A 24,751-nucleotide genomic window follows, 5' to 3' on the forward strand; every position below is an offset into this window, starting at 1 on the left:
GGTGCAGAGGCCAGGCTTCCTTCTGAGGTGGCCGCCCTGGGGAAGGCGGGCTTCTGCTGCGGAGGAGAGGTGGGGTGGGCCTGGGCCGGGGCGGGGATAATGGCGGGTCCTGGGCAGAGTTAGGTGGGGCTTTGGGTGCTGGGACCTGGGGGCCTGGCCCGGGTGGTCTGGTAATTCCAGGGTCTCTGGAGGTGAGGTTGGGGCTGGGCAGGAGGGGACGCGGCTGCAATGGGGGGGCTATGGCTGTGATGGGGGCTGCCGGGGGAGGGAAAGGCCAGTGCCGGGTAAGTTGGGAGCTGGGCAGGGCCGGAGGGGCCAGCAGGGGGCTGTGGAATTTTCCCAGCTGAGCAGCTGGCCAGGTCAGACCGCTTTCCTGTCCCCATGACAACAGTCTCCTTCTGGCCCCTCTCCTTCCGGCCAGCCCCGTGGGGGAGGGCACCCTCCCCCCCACCCCACAGGGCCGCCCCCTCCCTCGAGGGCCAGGGCTGCGCAGGGGAAGGGACACAGGGCCCCAGGGTGGCCCTGATGGACCCGCGGAGATACCTGCCACCCTCTGGGCATCTTTTTCTTTGTTTCTTTTTTTTGTGTGTGTGTGGTATTAAGAGATGGAACCCAGGGGCATCTACCTCCGAGTTATACCCCCAGCCCTAATTTTTATTCTTTATTTTGAAACAGGGTCTCACTGAGTTGCAGAGGGGCTCACTAAGTAGCTGAGGCTGTCCGCAAACCGCGATCCTCCTGTCTCAGCCTCCCCAAATGCTGGGATTACAAGTATACGCCACCACAGCCAGCTTCCTATTTTTATTATTATTATTTTAAAATTTGTTATTATTATTTTTTAATTTTGGTGGTACTGAGGTGGAACCCAGGGACTTTTCTACCTCTGGGCTACACTCCCAGACTCATATATATATATATATATATATATATATATATATATATATATTTTTTTTTTTTTTTTGGTGGTACTGGGGTTCCTGGAAGCCCTTCTACCTCCGGGCTACACTCCCAGACCTATTTTTACATTTTTTATTTGGAAACAGGGTCTCCTAAGCCAGCGCGCGCGGCTGGCTTCGAACCTGCGCGATCCTCCTGTCTCTGCCTCCCAAGCGCGGGGATGACAAGCGTGCGCCACCACGCCCGGCTTTATATTTTATTTGGAAACAGGGTCTCACTAAGTTGCCGAGAATCTCACTCAGTAGCTGAGGCTGGCTTCCAACCTGTGCGATCCTCCTGTCTCAGCCTCCCAAGCGCGGGGATGACAAGCGTGCGCCACCACGCCCAGCCCCTATTTTTTATTTTAAAACCGGGTCTCACTGAGTTGCAGAGGGCCTCACTCAGTAGCTGAGGCTGTCTGAGAACGCTGATCCTCCTGTCTCCGCCTCCCGAATGCCTGGGTGACAAGCGTGCGCCCCACGCACCAGTGCGTTCTGTGTGGCCCCGAGGATTCCAGGCCCATTCTGTCCCTGGCTGGGGGCCTGAGGCGGAGAGCCGAGAAGTCACACCCTCACCATTCTGAGACAGGTCCTCTAATTCAGCATTCTGATTTTTACAAAAGAGGAGTCAGCTAAACCGGGCGTGGTGGCGCACGCTTGTCATCCCAGCATTCGGGAGGCTGAGACTGGAGGATCGCGGTTCGCGGACAGCCTCAGCCACTTAGCGAGGCCCCCTGCAACTCAGTGAGACCCTGTTTCAGAATAAAGAATAAAAAAATAGGGCTGAGGGTGGAGCTTGGAGGTAGAACGCCCCTGGCTCCATCCCCAGTACCGAAAATAAAAAAAGAAGATGAGGGCTCAGAGAAGTTAAGGTGCGGCCCTGGGTCACACAGCCGCAGAGCTCGGACGGCTGAGCGCCTGGAGACAGAGGCCGTTGTTTAAACACAGCGCTGGACCCCGGTGTGTGGCCGCTGTCTCCACCACCCTGTCTCCCCTTCTCTTTCTGTTCGCAGGTCCTTATTTCCAGGCCTGATTCCTGTCCCCAGAAACCCCCAGTGGCCTTGCGACGCTCAGCCTTTCTCTCAGAACCGACACCACGGACGCCGCGGTCCCTCTCCTTCCTCCGCATGAGTCCCTGGGACCCTCCTGCCTCCAGCCGGCCCTGGAGGTGGGACAGGCCCCGGCCGCTCTCCCGCCTGCCGCCGCCCCGCAGGGTGTTTATACCAAAGACGGAACCGGTCTAGCCTTCTCTGCAAACGTCCCAGCGTTGGGCCCCCGCGAGCGGACCCTGGCCGCCCCTCCTCGTCGGGGGGTGTGCGGCCCACGGTGCCCTTCCCGGCCCGGGCAGCCTCCATTTTTCTAGCTGAGAATTGTTTAGCAAGTTGTCTTTGGGGGGGATGGGAAGAATTAAGGTGCTTTGGGGGAGTCAGGCGTGGCACAGGCTGACGCTGAAGCAGGGGGCCAGCTTTGGGGTTCATCAGGGATGGTGGGGGCGAGGACGCTGCCCCCCGCCATGGGAACGGGAAGAAAGGGGACCGGCTGCCTGGCGGGCTGCGCCCCATGGCTGACTCCAACCCCCAACCTCCAACCCCCGCTGGCAACCTGGACGGGATGATTGAATCTGTTTGTAATTAAACCTGGGAAGACCGCTGCATTGACGTGGGCTTGAGGGGCCAGAATGAGGCTCCCAGGTAGGCAGCCAAGAAGGGGTGCCACGGGGTCCATACTGGAGCTGGAGGCACGGTAGGAGGCCGAGGGCTATGGTCTCCCTGGGGGGGCCAGTGGCTCCCAGAATCCCCCCAACTCAGACACCTCTTCTTTTGAGGTGCGTGGATCAAACCCAGGGGTGTTCTCCCTCCCGGCTATGCCCCTGGCCCTTTTTATAATTTTTATTTTGTTTGTTCACTTATTTTTTTGGTGGTACTGGGGTTCCTGGAAGCCCTTCTACCTCCAGGCTACACTCCCAGACCTATTTTATATATATTTTTTTTTATTGGAAACGGTCTCCTAAGCCAGCGCACGCGGCTGGCTCCGAACCAGCGCGATCCTCCCGTCTCTGCCTCCCGAGCGCGGGGATGACAAGCGTGCGCCATCGCGCCCGGAACTGTAATTTTTATTTTGAAACAGGGTCTCGCTAAGTTTCTGAGACTCTCACTGAGTGGCGAGGCTGGCCTCAAATCTGCGATCCCCCTGTCTCAGCCTCCCGGGTTACTGGGATTACAGGCATGTGCCGCCATGCCCGGCTAGACGCCTCTATTTTTAATCCATGGTAAAGCGTGGTCCACCTTCTCTGTTAAGTTGCACTCAGCTCCCCTCGGGGGACCCTTCCCTGCTTTACCTCCAGCGGTGGCAGACCCACCGGGTCTCCGAATGCCCAAGACGCCCCCGACTTTCCCCTGAGCGCGGCCCAGTATCCCAGCCCCCGTCAGGCACCCGGCCCCCCTCAAATCCACACTACAGCTCCAGATTTTTTCCTCAAGCACCCCAACTTCTGTGCCTTCGACTTTCCCTCGTTGATTTCTGAGCCTCGGCCCCCCAGGAGGAGCCTGTGTGCCCCAGGACCCTCGGCTGACTTCACACAGGTCACCACCTTTCAGAGGGACCTCTGGCCCTGGGCACAGCCCAGCCGGGGCCCAGCTGCCAAGGCTCGGGGGCAGAGGGCGCCGGGGGCTCTTGGGGAGGGGCTGCCTTCTCTGTGGGCGGCGGGCCCTGCCCCACGGCCTGGGGGGAGGCATCCGATACAGGTGTGGGGACTAGAAGCCACTCTGCTCGGCTCTGAAGCCGTGAAGCCCCCAAGAGCAGAGTTAGGGGGGACCGTGGTACCACGTCACATTTCAGACTTGGAGACGGGGATCTGACGGCCCCACCACCCGCTCGTCCGTCATTAACCCCCCACCATCCGGACGCCGCCATGACGGGAGGGCGTGGGGCGGGCGGGGCTGGGGGGAGGCCAGGGCAGTGTCGAGGCCGGTCAGAGAGGCCCCCGGATGTGCTTCATTCGTTCACAGCCCTGGGCTCTCCAGGACCTGGTTTCCTCCTGAGACCCCCCACTCTTACTTGGTTTTAGTTTGGTTACTGGGGATTCCAGGGGGAGGGGGCACATCTTCCATCTCTGGCTTACACCCCCAGCCCTCTTCATTTTTAAAAATTTTCTTATTTTGTTTTGGGTACAGGGAAATGGAACCCAGGCACATTCCACCATTGAGGCACATCCCCAGCCCTTTTTATTTTTATTTTTATTTTTTATTTTGAAACAGGGTCTCACTAAGTTGCTGAGGCTGGCCTCCAACCTGCAGTCCTCCATCTCAGCCTCCTCAGTAAGTACTGGGATGACAGGGTTCTGCTACCACGTCTATTGGCGTGGGTTTTGTTTTGTTTTGTTTTGGGCCCTGGGAATGGAACCCAGAGACCTTCTACCTCTGACCTACATCTCCAGCCCTATTTTTTATTCTTTATTTTGAAACAGTGTCTCGTTGAGTTGCAGAGGGCCTAAGTAGCTGAGGCTGTCCACGAAAAAGCGACCCTCCTGTCTCAGCCTCCCGCATGCAGGGATGACAAGCTGAGGCTATTGCTAATTTGCTGAGGCTGGCCTCTGCTGGCCTCCTATCTCAGCCTCCCAAGTTCCACTCTCTGAGGTCCCTGGGACTGCCTGGTGGCCTCCTGGCACAGGCGCTAAGAACTGCATGAAACGGGGTGCTCAGATTCTCCCCACTTTCCAGACTAGACACCGGAGAAGGCTCGGGGTGAGCAAAACCAGCCGCCCAGGACCACACCCCGGGAGGTAGCAGAGCCCGCCAGCCCCATCCTCCTGCCCCAATCCCGCCTGCTGAGTCAGAAGCATCTGGGGTGCCCTGATGGCTCAGAATGCCCGGCTTCCCCATCTGTGCCCCCTTTTACCTTTTACCTATTCAATCCGCAAACTCTGCTGGCCGCAGCCACAGAGAGGGCAGGCGGGTGCCCCCTGCGGCAGGCCGGGAGAGGAGCGTGGGAGCCGCGACCTCCTTCCTAATGGCGCCTAGTTGGGGTTCGGGAGGACCCGGGCCGGTCGATGGCGGCTCTGGCCCTCTCTAGCAGCTGAATGCCGGTGGGCTGTGCTGGGGGTTGCCGCCCCCGCCCGCACCAGCCCAGGCTCCTGTTTGCTGAAGGGGGGGGGCACTAGCCAGAGAGAAGGGCGGAGCTCCCTGCCCCCCCAGGGTGGCTCCACCTAACGGCAGGGCAGTGCTGGGACCGTGCTCCTTGGGCCTCAGTACCCAAACTCCCAGATGCAGGGGACAGGCCCGGCCTCTGGCTGAGCTAGGCTGGTGGAGACAGGGCTCCCGGCCCTCACCCACCACCCGGGCTGAGGCCCTCTGCTTCCCAGCAGAAGCGTCTGCCAAAAATAATGGTTTGAAGTCCAGTGTGGTTGTGTGTGCCTGTCTCCCCAGGACGTGGGACGCTGAGACAGGATCTCAGGTTCGAGGCTGGCCTCAGCAACTTAGTGAGACCCTGTTCCCAAATAAAGCATAAAATAGGTCTGGGAGTGTAGCCCGGAGGTAGAAAAGCCCCTGGGTTCCACCCCTAGTACCACTAAAAATAAATAAATAAAGTAGCAAATAAAAAACTGGCATGGTGGCACATACCTGCAATCTCAGTACTTGGGAGAATGAGACAGGAGGATAACAGGTTCGAGGCTGGCCTCAGCAACTTAGTGAGACCCTGTTTCAAAGAATAAATAATAAATAAATAAATAAATAAATAAATAAGCCAGGTGTGGTGGCGCACACTTGTAATCCCAGTACTTGGGAGGTTGAGACAGGAAGATTGAAGGTTCGCGGACAGCCTCAGCTACTTAGTAAGGCCCTCTGCAACTCAGTGAGACCCTGTTTTGAAAAAATAAAGACTAAAAAATAGGATTGGGGGTGTCACTTGGAGGTTCAATGACCCTGGGTTTCATCCTCAGTAACGCAAAGAGGAGGAGGAGGGGAAGGAGGAGGAGGGGGAGACGGTAGCAACAGGGTCCTGTCCCTCCGGCCCCATCTGTGCGGTGCCGAGGGCGAGCCCGTCTCAGGCCGAGGTACCTGCTGCGGGACAGAGCACCCGGGACGCGGGACAGAGCACCCGGGACCTCCCTGTTCCCACTGCACCACAGGTGTTGGGGTCACCACGTGACTTGGGGGCACCCCTGGAACATGGGAGGCCCCCGAGAAGCAACGATTGAATAGGCCCCCACATCAGCTGACAGCTCCAGCTCGGCCGGTGCTCTGGTTTCTTCCAGCGGCAGGAGGCGCCTGGGCTCCGGGGCCCTGCGGCCTGGGCCGAGCCCTGGCGGGGACGCCAACATCTCTCCACCTACGGCTGGCATGGCTGGCTGGGGCCTTCTCTTTCCACAGACACAGCCCACCCACCCGTCACACCCACGATCATACCGTTTCCGCACACGTCTCCCTGGGCACCTGCGCCTCCCCCGCACATCTGGAGAGCTGGGGGCTCCCGTCCACGGTGTGCCAGCACCCCGGGCTCGGCGCTCAGCAAACACTGGAGGGGGCCCTCCGCTCTGGGGCTGCACTAAGATGCCCATTTAGCAGCGATCCGCGCTGCTGGGCTTGGTCCTTATTCCTGGAGGGGAAATGTTCACCATCTGCCAGCTGGGTTCCATCATGGGACCACCTGTTGCAGGGGAGCCGTGAAAGTCGGGGAGAAGAGACAGTCCTTCAAGACCGGCAGGGAGGGAGACCTGCTGTTACTGCAGTTATTATTATCATCATTATCACGATTATTTTCGGTACTGGGGATGGAACCCAGGGGCATCCTACCTCCGAGCTCTGCCCCCAGCCCTATTTTTTATTCTTTATTTGGAAACCGGGTCTCACTGAGTTGCAGAGGGCCTCGCTAAGTAGCTGAGGCTGCCCGCGAACCGCGATCCTCCAGTCTCAGCCTCCCCAATGCTGGGATGACGAGCGTGCGCCACCACGCCCGGCGCTACTATTATTAATGGGGCCACCTGCTGATGGGAGCGGCCGCGCCGCGTCCGGAGCGTCGCCTGCAGCCCCCGGCCTCGGCCCGGGGTGACCCTCTGTCTAAGGGACAGGACGGTCCGGTGCCGGGAGACTCCGCCCCCGGCCCGAGGCCCCGCCCCCCGCCCGAGGCCCCGCCTCTCGCGGCCGCACTCGGAGGAATACGGCGCGGTGGGCGGACCCGCCGGCGCTCTCGAGCTGCGCCGGGGCCTGCGAGCCCGGAGCCGCCTCGGCCGCCGCAGGTGAGCCGGGACCCCCGGGGCGGGCGGGCGCGGGCTGGCGGGGGTCCCACAGCCCGCCGGCCCCCGCCCCCGCCGTCGCGGGCGAAGCCACAGGTGGGGGGGCCGGGGGCGGGGCCGCCCAGCCGGGGCGCCCTCCCCCGGGACCGCGCGCCCCGACCCTCCAAGGGGTGGGCTGGGGGGGGGGCTTCCGACGCCCGGCCCCCGGAGGGGCTGGAGCCCCCGCGCCTGCCTCCCTGCGGGGCTCAGAAGTTACGCCAGCCATGGGGGGGCCTGCACCCCAGCTCCGGCCGCAGTGCTGGGGCACCCCCAGGGCCGACAGGTGGCCCCGTGCCCAGGTGCGCGGCCTGACCCCCGCCCCTCCGCAGACGCCGCCCTCCCGGCCTCGCCGCCCCCATGAGGAAGACCAACATGTGGTTCCTGGAGCGGCTCCGCGGGTCCGGGGAGAACGGCGCCGCCCGGGGCGCGGGGGGCGAGGCGGGCGACAAGGCCAGCAAGGGGCCCCTGTACAGCAACGTGCTGACGCCCGACAAGATCCCCGACTTCTTCATCCCCCCGAAGCTGCCCTCGGGCCCCGCAGAGGCGGAGGGCCAGGCCGAGCTGGGCCCCGCCACGTCGGAGCAGAGCCTGGGCCCCCGCCGCGCGCCCCGCAGCCCCCGGCTCCCGGCCAAGCTGGCGGCCGAGAGCAAGAATCTGCTGAAGGCGGCCACGCGGCATGTCATCCAGATCGAGAGCGCCGAGGACTGGCCGGCCGAGGAGAACACCAACGCCGACCCCCAGGCCCAGGGCGCCATGTCCCTGCCCTCGGTGCCCAAGGCTCAGACCTCCTACGGCTTCGCCACGCTGGCCGAGAGCCCCCACACCCGGCGCAAAGAGTCCCTCTTCCACAGTGAGCACGGGGCGCTGGCCCAGGTGGGTTCCCCGGGCGCGGGGCGCCGGCGGGCAGGTGCCAGGGCCAACGGGGGCGACGGGGGGCCCCGGGAGGCCGGGGGGGCCCTGATGAGCCCCAGCCGCTACTTCAGCGGCGGGGAGAGCGACACGGGGTCCTCGGCCGAATCCTCCCCGTTCGGGTCCCCTCTGCTGTCCCGCTCCGTGTCGCTGCTCAAGGGCTTTGCCCAGGACGGCCAGGCCAAGGTGAGCCAGCTCAAACACTCCGTGGGCCGGCACGGCTCCCTGTCGGCCGACGACAGCACCCCGGACACCAGCCCGGGCGTCCGGCGCCGCCTCACCCGCCGGGCCACCCCGGAGCCGGGCCCCGAGTCGGGTCCGGCGCCCCGCGGGGAGCACACCGTCCGCATGGGCCAGAGGGGCACCGTGCGGCTGCTGGCCGAGTACGAGCCGGCCCAGGCCCGCCTGCGGGTGCGCCTGCTGGCCGCCGAGGGCCTCTTCGACCGGCCCTGCGATGCCCGCAGCATCAACTGCTGTGTGGGCCTGTGCCTGGTGCCCGGCAAACTCCAGAAGCAGCGGAGCACAATTATCAAGAACAGCCGCCACCCCATCTTCAACGAGGATTTCTTCTTCGACGGCCTGGGGCCCGCCAGCGTCCGGAAACTGGCCCTCCGGATCAAGGTGGTCAACAAAGGCAGTAGCCTCAAGCGGGACACGCTGCTGGGGGAGAAGGAGCTGCCGCTCACCTACCTGCTCCCCTTCCTGTGAAGCCCCCTCCCCCCGCCTCCCCGCTGCCCGCTGGGGCGCAGCTCGGCTCCGGGGCGCTGGGATGGGGAGGTGGGCTCCAAAGCACACTCTGGGCTTGTCGCTGGTGCCCTTGATGGTGACCACAGGATGGTTTCTTCTGGGGAAGCCCCCTCCCAGGCTAAAAAAAAAAATGGCACCATCAACCCTGCCCCGGTCCTTGCAGGCAGAGTCCCAGAAAGAGGGGTGGGTGTGGGGATTGCGAGGTGCCCTGGCCACGGGGACCTAGAGCTGGGCGCTAGTTCCCGGAGCTGAGCTGGACCTTCTGTTTTCTTCTCAAAATGCTATCTCTCCCCTCCCCCCGCCCACCCCCACCTTGACCTGCTGCCTCTGGGCTCTGCCCAGACACCCTGGAGAAGGACTTGTCTGTCTGTCGGTCTGTGATGCCACGCTCTGCCCGCGGTGCCCCTCCAGGCTGTGGGGGCACTCCCAGGACAGGCTGTGGGGGCACCCCCACTTCCAGGACAGGCTGGCTCTGGGCAGCTCCCCCCACCCCGGCCGCCCCCCTGGGCTGCAGGATCAGAGTTGCCTGTTGAGTCTAGAAGCCCGAGGATTCAGCTTGGGGTGGGGAGGACCCGGCCCCCCTCTGTCCATAATTTTGCATGTGGGCCATCCGATGGCCCCCGTGGCCACTTCCCCACGCCGCAGGGCCAGGCCCCCGGCCCCGCCAGCAGCAGGCCGTGGGGTGACTTTCCCAGGATTTTTAAGTGGCCGAGGGTTGCCGGTTACATTGGGTCCCCTCCAGTGATTTCTGCAGGGCTTTGTACACGCTCTGTCAGGGTGGGCCAGGGCGGGTCCAGGGGTCCCCCGTCTTTGGCTGTCACCCCCTTTCTGCCTGCTTCTGTGCGCCCTGTCGGGTCTCCACGAGGGGACTCTGCGCCCTGGGCAAGGTGGGCGGAGGGCCGCTTTCTGCGCTTGGCCCCTTCTCTCTGCAGCCGGGAGCATCCTGGCTCCGGTGGCAAGAGGGGCCCCCTGGACGCCCGCCGCCTCTCAGAATTCCCCCTGTAAAGCGCATCCTCTCCGGTTCTGGCAAACCCCTCCACCCCCTGTCCCCCCGGGGACGTCCCTGTTTTCTAACTCCTGCACCGTTTGATACCTTCGTGCGTGAAGTGACTGTGGGTGACTCAGACGCCTCCCCCCAACGTGTTTGTTTATACATGCTGTTTTTAATGCAATAAAGGTGTTTCGGGAACGCGGGGGTGGAGGCCTCCTCGCCTGGCTGTTCAGTAAGAGCAGTTTGCCTCGGATTCCAGGGAGGGTGGCGGGGATCCCGGGATCCCGGAAGTCCCTTCTCACCCCTGTAGACATTTCGCCCCCGCTATCCCTTAGGCCGGAGACAGGGGTGTTCCCGGGCTCCGATGTGAGACGGCTCGCCACTTTTTCCTTATTTTTTCTTTTCTTATTTTTTCTTTCATTTTCTCTTTTGCAGTCCTGGGGATGGAGCCCAGGGGCATTCTACCTCCGAGCTACAGCCCCAGCCGACTTTTTATTCCTTATTTTGAAGCAGGGTCTCGCTGAGTTGCAAAGGGCCTCGCTAAGGACCTGAGGCTGACCGCGAACCGCGAACCTCCGGTCTCAGCCTCTGAATTCCAGGACAGGGTCCTGTCTCCCCCCCTCCCCGCTGACCCCAGCTGGGTCCTGTCTCCGCCCTCTGACCCCAGAGCAAGTCCCTATCCCCCCAACCCCAGGCTGAGCCCCCTTATGGCAGGCTGTGATCCTGACTGTCCTCCCAGGGCCCTGTGTGCCTCTAACCGCCCCCCACCGACGCTCCCCTTTGACCCCCAGGATGTCCCCCCGCCCCCCATGGCTGTTTCTGCTCACTGATCCCCAGGGGCGCAGATGTCGGCCTCGAGAAGCCTCCAGGAGCCTGTGCAGTCAGGGTCCCGAGCGGCCCCTCCCACGGCCCGCCGCCTGGGAAGATGAGCTAGCGAGCAGCAGCCACCAGGCCTGGTCCAGGCTGATGCGTTGCCAGGGCAACCGGCGCCTTCGCGCCTCTGCCGCCGGCCAGCCGCGGGCAGCTCTCTCCCCGCAGTGTGAGCGCCCGCTGCGGTGCGTGTGCGGGGAGGCCCGCGCAGCCCGGCCACACGCACGTGTGCACCGGAGAGTGACGGCGTGTGTACCACAGTGCACGCAATCGCGTGTATTACCGGCGAGCATTCTGTGCGTGTGTGTATGTTTACGGTACTGGGATGGAGCCCAGGGCCATTCGACCTCCGAGCGACACCCCAGCCCTATTTTTTATTCTTTATTTTGAGTCAGGGTCTCACTGAGTTGCAGAGGGCCTCGCTAAGCAGCTGAGGCTGGTCTGGACCGCGATCCTCCGGCCTCAGCCTCCCGAGTGCTGGGGTTCCAGGCGTGCGCCCCGCGCCCGGCCTCAGCTGCCGCTTCCGGACGCAGGCCTCAGTGAGGTGTTGGGGAGATTTTCTCACCTTGCCAATATCGATTTCTGTGGTAGTGGCAATGACAAATTGCTGGTGTGTGCTACAGACGCTTCAGGAAGACCACTCTCTTGCCTTGGCTTCTGGTGGGGATGGTCAGGCTGGTCCCGGGAGTGACGCCAGGGCACGGTTTTCTCCCGTGCTGGCTGAAGGGAGTTTTGCCCCGTGGCTTAAGCAGCTCTCACGAGACGTCTTCTGTAGGCGAGCTAGCTGGTACCTAGGCATCTTGTGAAGCTTAACCGCCCAGATCCCACCATTTTTTTTTTTTTGTGGTACTGGGGGTGGAACCCAGGGGCTTTCTACCTCCGGGCTATACTCCCAGACCTATTTTTATATTTCACTTGGAAACAGGGTCTCACTAAGTTGCTGGAGCCTCACTTAGTAGCTGAGGCTGGCTGCGAACCTGCGCGATCCTCCTGCCTCGGCCTCCCGAGCGCTGGGACGCACTTGTACACGGCTTAGCACGCTGGCAGTACACAGTGAGAGCTCAATACGTACTGGCTGCATACAGCAGGCACTCAAACCACGTTGGCCGCAGTGTTAACTGTACCCAGTAAGTGCTCATCACACGCTGGCCGCATACAGTAAGCGCTCAGCATGTGTCGGGAAGAACCCGCCGGGGGGGACTGCCCGTCGTCCAGGAAATGAGTTTATTTATGGCTGTCCCTGAGCTCCGAGGGGCCAGGCACCAGACAACAAAACATTATTACCGCTCAGAACAAGATGACCAAAGTCCCGGCTTACAAAGGGGCAGAGCGTCAGATAGACGCGTCTCCAGAGGAGCCGGGCAAACGGCCCCGCGCCGGCGGCAGGCTCCGTCCTCCTCAGGGAACCGCGTCCAGCGGACGGCGGGCAGCGAGGTCACCGCCCGCCGCAGACACCTCCAGTCAGGAAAATGTCAACGCCAGCCGGGCGCGGGGGCGCACGCTTGGAACCCCAGCATTCGGGAGGCTGAGACGGGGGGATCGCGGTTCGCGGACAGCCTCAGCTGCTTAGCGAGGCCCTCGGCAACTCAGTGAGACCTGGTTTCCAAAGAAAGAATAAAAATAGGGCAGGGGGTGGAGCTCGGAGGTAGATGCCCCTGGGTTCCATCCCCAGTACCGCGCACACACACACACAAAAAGCAGCAGACAGCCGGGCGTGGTGGGCACGCTTGTCATCCCCGCGCTTGGGAGGCGGAGACAGGAGGATCGCGCGGGTTCGAAGCCAGCCGCGCGCGCTGGCCTAGGAGACCCTGTTTCCAAATAAAAATGTAAAAATAGGTCTGGGAACGTAGCCCGGAGGTAGAAGGGCTTCCAGGAACCCCAGTGCCACCAAAAAAAAAAAAAAAAAGCAGCAGACCGGTGAGCCCCAAGCCACCTCCGCACTCCTCCCCTGTCCCCCAGGAACGCGGTCCTGGGTGGCGGGAGCCCGGCCTCCCTTCTCAGCCCCCACCCCGCTGTCTCACGCTCGCCTCCCTCCTTCCGCCTCCCCCACTGGGGACTTAATTTAGCCTCAGGGCGAGAGAGTCATTCAAGTCTCCCTCCCGCACCATCTCCATGGGAACTGGACTGCTTGACGGAATCGCCAGAGGATTTGGATGCGCAGCCTCCTCTGCCTCCTCCGGAGGCCAGCGCCCGCGCAGGGCATCTGGGGGGAGGACCTCGGGGGGCTCCGCAGCCCTGACACACACCTGTCATCCGGTCACTCGGGAGGTCGAGGCGGGAGGATGGCTGGTCTGAGGCCAGCCTCAGCAATTTAGCGAGACCCCTGGGTGCAAACCCCAGGAGCACACGCGCACACGTGTCAACACACGCACAGGAGCCTGGGATGCAAAGCCCCTCTGGAAGAAGGCTGCAGGTCTGGGGTGCTGGCTCCTGGTGCCGGGCTCTGCGCACCCCAAACCTTGCCAGATACAAAGACAACCTCTGACCGTCTGCAGCTCCCGCAGCCGCGGGGCCCCGACCTGGCCAAGTGCCCACCGGCGGCTCCGCGGGCCACGGCCCGGGCGCAGGGGCTCGGGATGCTCCTGGGCCGGGGGTCGGGGCCCCTCCGGGTGCCGCCCGGGGATCCGGGACAGACTCCCCGACAAGACCCCTCCATAACCCCGAGTTAAGCCCAGTGAGTCTGACTTCAAACCCCAGAACCGGACTGTCTCAGACCCAGGAAACGGCTGCAGCGTGTGCCAGGGGCCTGGCGACACTTCAGTGAGAACTTTAATTACACGGCTGGGTTAAATCCAAAATAGTGGGGGTGGGCCGGTGCTGGGGATTGAACCCAGGGACATTCTACCGCTGAGCCGCACACAGTTTTATTTTATTTTTATTTATTTATTTATTTTGCGGGTCTGGAAATGGAACCCAGGGGCATTCGACCTCCGAGCTACACCCCCTACCCTATTTTTTATTCTTTACTTTGAAACAAGGTCTCACTGAGTTGCAGAGGGCCTCACTAGGTAGCTGAGGCTGGCCGCGAACCGCGATCCTCCTGTCTCAGCCTCCGGAATGCTGGGATGACAAGCGTGCCCCGCCACACCCGGTTTATTCTTTATTTTGAAACAGGGTCTCACTAAGTTGCGGAGGGCCTCACTAAGCAGCTGAGGCTGGCCGCGAACCTGCGATCCTCCTGTTTTAGCTTTCCAAGTACTGAGATTACAAGTGGGAGCCACCGCACCTGGCTCCAGACCTATTTTGTAATTTTTATTTTGAAACTGGGTCTTGTGAGGTTGGTGGGAATCTCCCTATTTGCTGTTCCTGTCCTCCAGCCTGTCCTCCTGTCTCAGCCTCCCAAGGACTGGAATTTTCTTTTCTTTTCCTTTTTTTCAGTACTGGGGATGGAACCTGGGGCATTCTACCTCCGATCTACACCTCCAGCCCTATTTTTTATTCTTTACTTTGAAACAGGGTCTCACTGAATTGCAGAGGGCCTCACTAAGTAGCTGAGGCTGTCTGCGAACCACCATCCTCCTGTCTCAGCCCCCCGAATGCTGGGGTTACAAGCGTGCGGCCCCACGCTGGCTTGTTTTTTTTTTTTTTAATTTTGAAACAGGGTCTCACTAGGGTGCAGAAGGCCTCAGTAAGTATCTGAGGTTGACTTTAAACCTGTGATTATCCTGTGTCAGCCTCCCAAGTACTGGGATGATAATGGTGATGATGATGATGATGATGATGATTATTATTTTTTATTTTTTTTTTTTGGTGGTACTGGGGTTCCTGGAAGCCCTTCTACCTCCGGGCTACACTCCCAGACCTATTTTTTACATTTTCATTTTGGAAACAGGGTCTCCTAAACCAGCGCGCGCGGCTGGCTTCGAACCTGCGCCATCCTCCTGTCTCTGCCTCCCAAGCGCGGGGATGACAAGCGTGCGCCACCACGCCCGGCTGATTATTATTTTAGTAGCACTGGGGATGGTACCCAGGGGCATTCTACTTCTGATTTATACCCCAGCCTGGCCCTATTCTATTTTTTATTTATTTTATTTTTATTTATTTATTTTTTGGCGTACTGGTAATGGAACCCAGGAGCTTTTCCACCTCTGGGCTACACTTCCAGACCTATTTTCATATTTTTAGTTGGAAACAGGGTCTCACTGAGTTGCTGAGAGCCTCACTAAGTAGCTGAGGCTGGCTTCGAACCTATGCCATCCTCCTGTCTCAGCAGCCTCCCAAATACTGGGATTACAAGCACCACCAAACTGCCAGGCTTATTTGTTATTTTGAAACAGAGTTTCACTAAATTGCAGAGGGCCTCCCAAGTTGCTGAGGCTGACCTCGAACCCGTGATCCTCCTGTCCCAGCCTCCCAAGTACTGGTATGACAAGGGTGCTCCCCCACACCTGGGCTCCGCCCTTCTCTTGGTTCAACTCTGACTTCTTGGCGTCTTTTGCTCAGTTTTGCAAATGCGGCCCCAGCTGGAGGTGGCCTGGCCCATCTCAGCAGGGTCTCCCCCTCGGAGCCGGGTTGCCCTCTGTGCGGTGCGCGGTCACCCGGGTTCCATCTTCCAGGAGCCTTGGTCCAGCCCTGCCGCCCTCCGCGGCGAGGCGACATGCCCTTGGGCGGGGCGCCACCTTGTGGTCGAGGTGTGATATCGCCGCCTTCTCCTGGCATCGAAGTCCTCGGTGGTACACACCTGGTACTTGGGAGGTTGGGACAGGGGGGAGGCGGGCGCCAGCCCAGCCTCAGCAATTTAGTAAGGCCCTCGGCAAGTTAACAAGACCTTGCCTCGGAATAATTAAAAAAAAAAGAGCCGGGCGTGGTGGCGCACGCTTGTAATCCCAGTACTTGGGAGGCTGAGACAGGAGGATGGCGGTTCGAAGCCAGCCTCAGCTACTTAGTGAGGCTCTCGGCAACTTAGCGAGACCCTGTTTCCAAATAAAAGTATAAAATAGGCCTGGGAGTATAGCCCGGAGGTAGAAAGCCTCTGGGTTCCACCTCCAGTACCACCAAAAATAAATAAATAAAATAAAGATTAAAAAATAGGGCCTGAGACCCCATCTGCTCCGGTCAGAGAGTAAGAGGGGAGAGGAGAGTGGCTTCTGGCCTCAGCCACAGGGACTGGGGCCTTCGGGAGCTGGCAAGGTCCCCGCCGACTCGGTGGCAGGCTCTGAATTCTGCCCAGGACGGGCACACGAGGAACACGGGGCCCCCACGGGGAACCAGCCACCCCAGCACCTTGACTGAGCCCGGTGAGCCCCATCAGGCCCTGAGATCTGTCAGCTCATAAGTGAATAAGTGGTGTTTGTTACTGTCTGGTTTTGGGATCGAGCCCAGCGGTATTCTACCTCCGAGCTACACCCCCCAGAGACCTATTTTCTTTTATTTTTATTTTGAAACAGGGTCTCACTAAGTTTCTGAGGGTCTCGACGCTGAAGTTGCTGAGACTGGCCGCCAACCTATCTCCCAAGGGCTGGTACCGCCGCGCCCGGCTTTATCTTTATTTTGAGACAGAGTCTCCCTAAGTCGCAGAGGCTGGCCTTGAACCCGCGATCCTCCTGCCTCAGCCTCCTGAGCAGGCGGGACTTGTGCGAGTGGGCCACCGAGTCAGGTTCGTGTCCCCTTTTACAGAGAGAGAATGGCGGAGCCTGGAAGCCCCTGCAGATCCCTCCCCGCCCACCCTAAGGTCTCATGAAAGCGGCGCCCACCCACCGCCCCAGGTCTCCAGGCAGATGTCGCAGAGAGGAGACCCTGGAGGCAGAGGAAGCCCGCACATCTGGGCCTCCTCCCCACCCCGGCTTTCTTTGGTGGAACGTGGGGCCGGGGCCGGACATTCTCCCGTCGTCACGGTGACCACAGACTCATTTGGGTGTCCAGGGAGCGAGGCAGCAGGGTCCGAGGGGGGCTGGCGCATGGGGGAACAATGGCAGGAACCCCTCAGTAACCAGGAGGCGGGCCGCGGGCCCGAGAAGGAGGCGGACGATGGCGGCGCCCCGGCCGTCCAGAGTTCTGTGTACGACAGTCAGCGGCTGAAGGCGCCCCGGGCCTCCTCAGAGCCCTATGGAGGGGAGCCGGGCGTGGACGACCAAGAGGAGGAGATTCCCCCGGAGGAGATGGCCGGGGAGGAGCCCCCGGAGGGCCGGGACCCGGGGGAGACCCTCCTGAAGCTGGAGGTGCCGGAGCCGGAGCTGGACGACGACATCCCTGAAATGAGGTGAGGCCCTCGGCCTCCCGCTCGGCGGCCTCCTCCGCCGGGGCCCACAGCGAGATGGAGCCGGAGGGAGGAGGCCGGGGCGGCGGGGTGGGGGCTCGGCCAGGGCGGTGAGCGCGGGCCGGAGGAGCCAGGGTCCCCCAGGAGGCCCCGGAGCGGGAGAGCAGCCGCGCTAGAGGCAGAAGAGCTGGAAGGCGCCGGAGAGGAGGCCGCGGGTGCGCGGCCTCGGCCAACACCGAGCTCTCCTCCAGCCAGCTGGCCATCACCCAGAAGTCGCCCAGCCTCTCCTCCCCCGGGGGCAGGGGCCGGCAGCGGCAGCGGCGGCTGCTGGAGCTGGCAAAGCCCAAGACAGACTGGCAAGTCCTGAGGAACAGGTGAGGCCCGGGGCCGGCGCGGCTCCTGCCCCCGTGCCCCCCGTGGGCAGCGGAAGGGCCGGGACAGGCCAGGGCACCAGGGCTGAGGACCACAGGGCATGGTGGTCCTCCCCCGGCCCTAAGGAGTCGGGAGCCGGGCGCAGAGGCTCAGGCCTGTCATCCCAGTACTACTTGGGAGGCTGAGACGGGAGGATCGCAGGCTCGAGGCCGGTCTCAGCAAGTGGTGAGAGTCGCCTCAACCTGACCAGACCCTGTTTCAAAAGAAAAATAAAACAAGCCGGGCGTGGGGGCGCACGCTTGTCATCCCAGAGCTTGGGAGGCCGAGACGGGAGGATCGCGGTTCGCGGCCAGCCTCAGCTACTTAGCGAGGCCTCTGCGACTCAGTGGGACCCTGTTTCAGAATAAAGAATAAAAAAGTCAAACTGGGGGTGTCGCTCGGAGGCGGGATGCCCCAGGGTTCCATCCCCGGTACTGCAGAAAATAAAAATAAAGATTAGGGCGGAGGGTGCAGCTCGGCGGTAGAATGTCCCTGGGTTTTATCCCCAGTACCAAAAAAGGGGGCGCGAAGTCTGGGGGCCGGAGGCGGGGCCGGGACCCATCGCGTCGCAGGAGGGGGTGCGGCTGCGCGGGTTATGCCTGGATTGCCCCTCGCCAGACCAACCTGCAGTTCTGCCTCTACTGGTGAGTCCGCCGGGCGCCGCCTCTCCCGCTCCTGCCCGCGTCGGGGCGCAGGGAGGGGAGGCTCGCGATGGGGCTGGCGCGGCCTCTCTTCCTGCTCCCCTTCTCTGAACGCCCCCCCCTCGGGCCTCCTGGCCCTGGCGCCCCCCAGAGCTGGATGGGGTCCCCCTCGCCGGCCTGAGCTGCGCACCGATTTTCAGGCCTTCCGTGTACTGGACGGAGCGCTTTGTGGAAGACACCACGCTCACCATCACCGTGCCCGGTAGGTGCGGCCTCTGCCCGGCCCGGGGCCCGGCTGCACACGCGTCCGTGCGTCCACCGCTGGCCTCCTGGGGCTGGGGTGACGGCCCCGGGCCTCCCTCTCTTGGGACTGTGTCCCCCGCACGGCCCGATCCCCGGAGACCGGTTCTGGGGTGACGTTCTCTTTAGAACAAATCAGAAATGGGGCCAGGATTGGCTTTGGCAAAACCCCCTGATCCACCGTGCCTGTAATCCCAGTACACGGGAGGCTGAGACAGGAGGATCGCGGTTCGCGGACAACCTCAGCTACTACTTAGTGAGGCCTCTGCGACTCAGTGAGACCGTTTTAAATAAAGAATAAAAAAACGGGGCTGGGGGATATAGCTGGGAGGTAGAATGCCCTAGGTTCCAGCCTCAGTACTGCAAAATAAATAAATTAATAGGTTAATTATATAAATAAAAAAATCAAAAGAGCTGGGGATATAGCTCAGAGATAGGATGTGGCTCAAACCCCAGTAACTCACGCCCACCCCGCTCAAAAAATTGGGACGGAGGGATCGTGCACACCTGTAATCCCAGTATTTGAGAGGCTGAGACAGGAGGATCACGAGTTCGAGGCCAGCCTCAGCAACTCAGCGAGGCCCTGAGTCAAGCGAAAAGAGGCTGGGGTGTAGCTCAGAGGTAGAACCCCACTGGGTTCAATCCCCAGTAGCAGGAAAAGAAAGAAAAAAGACCCCGGGCCTCCCGCACCGGGGAGCGCGCTTCTTTCAGAGCGGGGATCCCTTCAAATGAACCCTTGCCTTGGGAGGGAAGTCATACAGGCTTCCCCCAAGGCTCCGGACTCCCAGCCACAGTGCTCCCCAAAGCCCGAAAACCCTAGGCCTGCGCTAACCGCGGACCAGAACCCAGTTTCCCAGCCCGGGGGTGTTGGCCTCGGGGCAGAGCTGGCAGGAGCGAGGGTGCGAGCGGTGGCTCCGGCCCCCACGGCCCCCACGAGCGCCCAGCCCGTCCCTCCCGCCTGGGGGTCACGAGGCCGGGAGGGGCCGCGACTTCATTTTGGCCCCTGGGCTATTCCCTGTTCTGCGTAGCCGTGTCGCGCCGGATGGAGGAGCTGGCCCGGCCCCGGAGGTTCTACCTGGAATATTATAACAACAACAGGTGAGGGCCGAGGGCGGGCCTTCCCTGGACAGGCTCTGCGGGGAGACGCTCTCCTCTTTTATTTTATTATCTTATTTTATCGTGGTACTGGGGACGGAACCCAGGGGCATTCTACCTCCAGCCTACACCCTCAGCCCTATTTTTTATTCTTTATTTGGAAACAGGGCCTCGCTGAGTAGCTGAGGCTGGCCGCGAACCGCGATCCTCCGGTCTCGGCCTCCCAAGCGTGGGATTACAAGCGTGCGCCCCCACGCCCGGCGTGAGACCCTGTTTTCTTTCTTTCTTTCTTTTTTTTTTTTTTTTTTGGTGGTACTGGGGGTGGAATCCAGAGGCTTTTTACCTCTAAGCTACACTCCCAGACCTATTTTATACTTTATTTGGAAACAGGGTCTCACTAAGTTGCCGAGAGCCTCACTAAGTAGCCGAGGCTGGCTTCGAACCTGCGCGATCCTCCTGTCTCAGCCTCCCAAGCGCGGGGATGACAAGCGTGCGCCCCCACTCCCGGCTGACCCTGTTTTTAAATAAAGAAGAAAATCAGTGCCAGGCGTGGTGGCGCACGCTTATCATCCCCGCGCTTGGGAGGCTGAGACAGGAGGGTCGCGATTTGCCGCCGGCCTCAGCTACTTAGCGGGGCCCTCTGCAACTCAGTGAGACCCTGTTTCAAATAAAGAATGAAAAATAGGGCCGGGGATGGAGCTCGGAGGTCAAATGCCAAAATGTGGCACCCCTCAGGACCACCCCCATCTGGCCCATCCCGCGGTCCACCCTGGATTACCAAGCATCCAGCCGTCTGAAGGAGTTGGCCGTCCCCAAGGTCCGAAACAATATCTGGAGTATAAGCATGTCAGAGGTAGGGAGCCGGCCAGGCGCGGGGGGCGCGCTGGGAGGGGCCCCGGGACGCGGGGGTGCGGGCCGGCGCGCCATGGCGGATGGGGTCACCGGTTCCTCCAGAAAGATCTGTTTTCCTCTCAAATGGTACTGCAGATGCTTTGACGCACCTCCAAAACCATGTTCTGTTCACACTCGGTCTAAAAGCAAGCTCAGGTATTCAAAGTTTCAACCCAAGACGGCCGTGGTGGCCGGCAACCCTTCCTCCCAGGACTTGGGAGGCTGTGGCAGGAGGATCACGGGTCTGAGGCCAGCCTCAGCTACTTAGTGACGACCTCCAGAATTTAGTGAGCTCCTGTTTTGAAATAAAAAATAAAATAGGCCGGGCGTGGTGGCGCACGCTTGTCATCCCCGCGCTTGGGAGGCGGAGACAGGAGGATCGCGCGGGTTCGAAGCCAGCCGCGCGCGCTGGCTTAGGAGACCCTGTTTCCAAATAAAAATGTAAAAATAGGTCTGGGAGGGTAGCCCGGAGGTAGAAGGGCTTCCAGGAACCCCAGTACCACCAAAAAAAAAATAATAATAAATAAATAAATAAATAAATAAATAAACAAAAGAGAGTCTGGAGAGGTTGCAGAGTCTCGCTGCTTGCCGAGGCCGTCCTCAAGCCTGCGACCCTCTTGTCTCGGCCTCCCGAGCACTGGGATTACAGGCGTGCGCCACCGCGCCAGCACCTGCTGGGTTTGTTGTTGGTCTGAAGGAGCTCTTTATATATGACAGCCGTCAGTCCTTTGCACTGGGCGCCTATGTGCCCCGGGGCTCGTGGAGAAGCACGCGGCTCCCCCTCTGTTCCTGTGCCCAGGTGTCCCAGGTGTCCAGGGCGGCCCGGACGGCAGTGCCCAGCTCACGCATCCTCCGGCTGGCGAGGCCCAGGCCCCCGGCCACGCTCGCGGCAGAGTGGGACCCCATGCCGAAGCCCAAGCCCCGCGTGTCCGACTACAACCGCCTCCTGCAGCTGGCCAGTGAGTCCGCCCGGGCGCCGACCCCAGGGCGTCCTACCGCACTGGGGCGGGGGCTGGAAGGTCTGGGTTTGACATCCTTTTCTGCTAACCCGTGCCCCCATCTTCCTTTTCTCCTTTTTGCGGGTCTGGGGGTGGAACCCAGGGGCATTTGACCTCCGAGCCACACCCCCTGCCCTATTTTTTATTCTTTATTTTGAAACAGGGTCTCACTGAGTTGCGGAAGGTGTCGCTAAGTAGCTGAGGCTGGCCGCGAACCGCGATCCTCCGGTCTCAGCCTCCCCAATGCCGGGATGACGAGCGTGCGCCCCCCACGCCCGGCCTCCCAACTCCTTATTATTTATTTTTATTTTGGAACTGGGTCTCGCTAGCTGATTGAGAGTCTCACCGCTTGGTGAGGCTGTCCTCGAGCCTGTGACCCTCCGGTCTCAGCCTCCCCAGTTCTGGGGTTTCAGGCTTGCGCCAGCCACCATGCCCGATACAAAGCTATTTTTAATATACTCGGGGTTGTGCCACCATTACTTTTCTCTAATTCTAGAACATTCTATCACCCCCAAAAGAAAGCCCATTCCCATTAGCAGTCACCCTCGACCCCAAATCGATGAACCCACTTCCCGTCTCTGCAGGCACCTGCCCTGGACACTCCCAAATTTTGACTGGCTCTCTCAAATGACCATCAGGTCCTCAGGGTCCGTCCCCAGTGCAGTGTGTCGGAGCTCTGCCCCCTTTTCAGGGCCGTGTGATATTCCCGGGTGCACTGCCTCCCCTGGGCGCTGGCGGCCAGGGCGGAGGCCGAGCCCCGATGCGGTGGCTCTCTTCTGCCCTCCAGTGCCCAAGGCCCTGTCGGACAAGTGCGTCCCTGACCGAGACCCCCGCTGGGAAGTGCTGGAGGTCACCAAGAAAGCGGTGGCCAGCCCGCGGATCGTGTCCCTGGCGCAGCCCAGGGTGCGCCAGAACCTCAACGAGGGCTACGACCCCTACTACATCTCGCCGGCCTCCCTGGCGGCCCAGGCGTCCCCGCGTCTCTACGAGCTCGCCACCCCCAAAACCATCACCAAGAAAGTATGAGCAGCCGGGCCCGACCCCGCCGGCTCCCAGTAAACACCAAGTGCACCCTCCTCCGTGTTCCTGAGTGCTCCGCGCGGGCCTGGGCGGGGCGCGGGGCGGAGGAGGAGGAGGAGGAGGAGGAGGAGGAGGAGGAGGAGGAGGAGGCGGCTGCCGAGGACAATAATAATGTTTATTTTCGCATCCTACCTGCGATTTGTGCAGCCCTTTCTTTTTCTCCCCTGAAGCCACTTCCCTTGACCCTCTCCAGCGCCCCCGAGGCCAGAGGCCAGAGGTGGGCCTCCTCCATTTGAGAATCCTCCGCTGGCCAAGGGCGGCGGGCAGGCCGGCCATCCCAGCACTCGGGAGGCTGAGACCGGAGGATCGCGGTTTGGCGGGCGGCCTCAGCTACTTAGTGAGGCCCTCTGCCACCCAGGGAGACCCTGTTTCAAAATGAAAAGGACTGAAGATACAGCCCTGAAGCAGAACAGCCCTGGGTTCAATCCCCAGGACTAAGATAAATAAAATAAAAGTAAAGGCGGGGGGGGGGGGTGTAGCTTGCAGGTAAAGTGTCCTGATTTTGATAGCCAGGCCCCTCAAAAAAAAAGTATAATTAAAAAATTGAGGGTATTCAGAGGAAACGAGAAGCGGAATAAATACACAGACGCCCTCATCAATCACTGTTATTTACAACTGATTATTCCAATAATCAAGTGTAATTAGCATATCTATGACCCTAAACACTAGAATGCTATAATCTAGGGGAGAGAGAGTGTGTGTGTGTGCGCGTGTGTGTGTGTGTGTGTTTTGGGGAAGTACAGAAACGCTATTACTATCCGGCTATTCGGCACTGGGGGTTGAACTCAGTGTTCTACCCCCCACTCCATTTTTTATCTTGCTCAGACAAAAAAGGAACAAGGTCTTGCTAAGTTGTTCTGGCCGTCCTCGAACCTGCGATCCTCCGGTCTCAGCCTCCCGGGTACTGGGATCACAGGTGGCACCACTGCATTTCGCTTGGCTGCTATTCTTATTTATTTTTTTTTATGTGTGTGTGTGTGGCACTGGGGGTGGAACCCAGGGGCTCTTCTACCTCCGGGCTATACTCCCAGCCCTATTTTCTATTTTATTTGGAAACAGGGTCTCACTGAGTTGCTGAGAGCCTCACTAAGTAGCTGAGGCTGGCTTCGAACCTGCGCGATCCTCCTGTCTCAGCCTCCCAAGCGCGGGGATGACAAGCGTGCGCCACCACGCCCGGTTTACTATTCTTATTTTTAATAATGGAATCCACAGCTGTAATGAATCAAGCTGTGCTCTCCAGGATTAAAGCACGAGCCACACGTGGCTATCAGGCGTGTGAAGCGTAATCAATCAATTAATTTTTGTGGTCCTGGGGCATTCTACTTCTGAGTTAAACCTCTAGCCCTTTTTTATTTTCTCTTTCTTTCTTTCTTCTGTACTAAGGATTGAACTCGGGGGCATTCTACCTCCAAGTTACACCCCCAGCTCAATTTTATTTTTATTTTTTGGTGCTAGGGATTGAACCCAGAGGCATTCTCCCTCCAGGCTATTCCCATAGCCTGATTTTATGTCTTATTTAGAAGCGGGGTCTCGTTACATTGCAGAGGCTGGCTTTGAGCCTGTGAGCCTCCCTGTCTCAGCCTCCCAAGTATCGGGATTACAACGGTGCTCCGCCATGCCTGGCTTTTGTTTTTTATTTTATTTTGTTTTGGGTCTGGAACTCTAGGGCTTCGACCTCCAAGCTCCACCCCAGCCCTATTTTTTATTCTTTATTTTGAAACACGGTCTCACTGAGTTGCGGAGGGCCTCGCTAAGTAGCTGAGGCTGGGTGAACCGCGATCCTCCGGCCTCAGCCTCCCGAGTGCTGGGGTGACGAGCGCGCCCGCCGCGCCCGGTGTTTTTTAGGCAGGCTCTCTCCAGGTTCCTGGGAGCCACTCTGCCGAGGCTGTCCTCACCCCTGGTCCTCGTCTCAGCCCCAAGTCCTGGGCTGACGGCGTGCGTCCTGTGTCTGCACGTGTAGGGTGCATTTTTCTAAACGACTTGAAAATAAGTTGGACACATCCTGGCCCTCTGACTTGAGTGGCTCGTTCATAAATTGGAATACGTGAATATTATCGATTCCAGTAAAGCCAACAATTACTGATTTCAGTACGCCGCACGCTGACCCAACACCTGCCCCTGCGTGTGAACTCGGATTCTGTCAACAGACCCGGCGGTATCTCCATTCCGAATTATACCTCTGCCAAGCCCGGCCGCGGACCAGGCACTGGGCTTCGTGGACTTGGCTGGAGGGCGGCCACGGTTTTATCTTTGAGGAGTCCAGGCCCATCTTGTTTATGGAATGGCCGTCTTCTGCCTCTGCCCGGCTCCCTCCTGGGGGGGTCACGGCCTCCCGGCCAGGGAAAGGAGCGCTGCGGAGCGTCCCAAGAGCAGCCGCCGGGATGCCCAGGCTGGGCACCTGCCAGGGTGCCGCCGC

At 60.4% G+C, this 24,751-nt stretch overlaps 1 protein-coding gene across 1 annotated transcript; it reads left to right on the plus strand.

Annotated features, from left to right (window-relative positions):
• Nucleotides 1-7,563: 7,563 nt before the first annotated feature.
• On the plus strand, nt 7,564-8,823 carry C2CD4C (C2 calcium dependent domain containing 4C; the record flags this gene model as incomplete). The annotated part of the gene is made up of 1 exon (XM_080712549.1): nt 7,564-8,823. One exon carries the CDS (start codon nt 7,564-7,566, stop codon nt 8,821-8,823), a length of 1,260 nt encoding a protein of 419 aa, XP_080568675.1.
• Between the last annotated feature and the right edge of the window lie 15,928 nt (nt 8,824-24,751).

This window comes from Muscardinus avellanarius (genome assembly GCF_963383645.1).
Source record: "Muscardinus avellanarius genome assembly, chromosome: 16".
Taxonomy (NCBI): Eukaryota; Metazoa; Chordata; class Mammalia; order Rodentia; family Gliridae; genus Muscardinus; species Muscardinus avellanarius.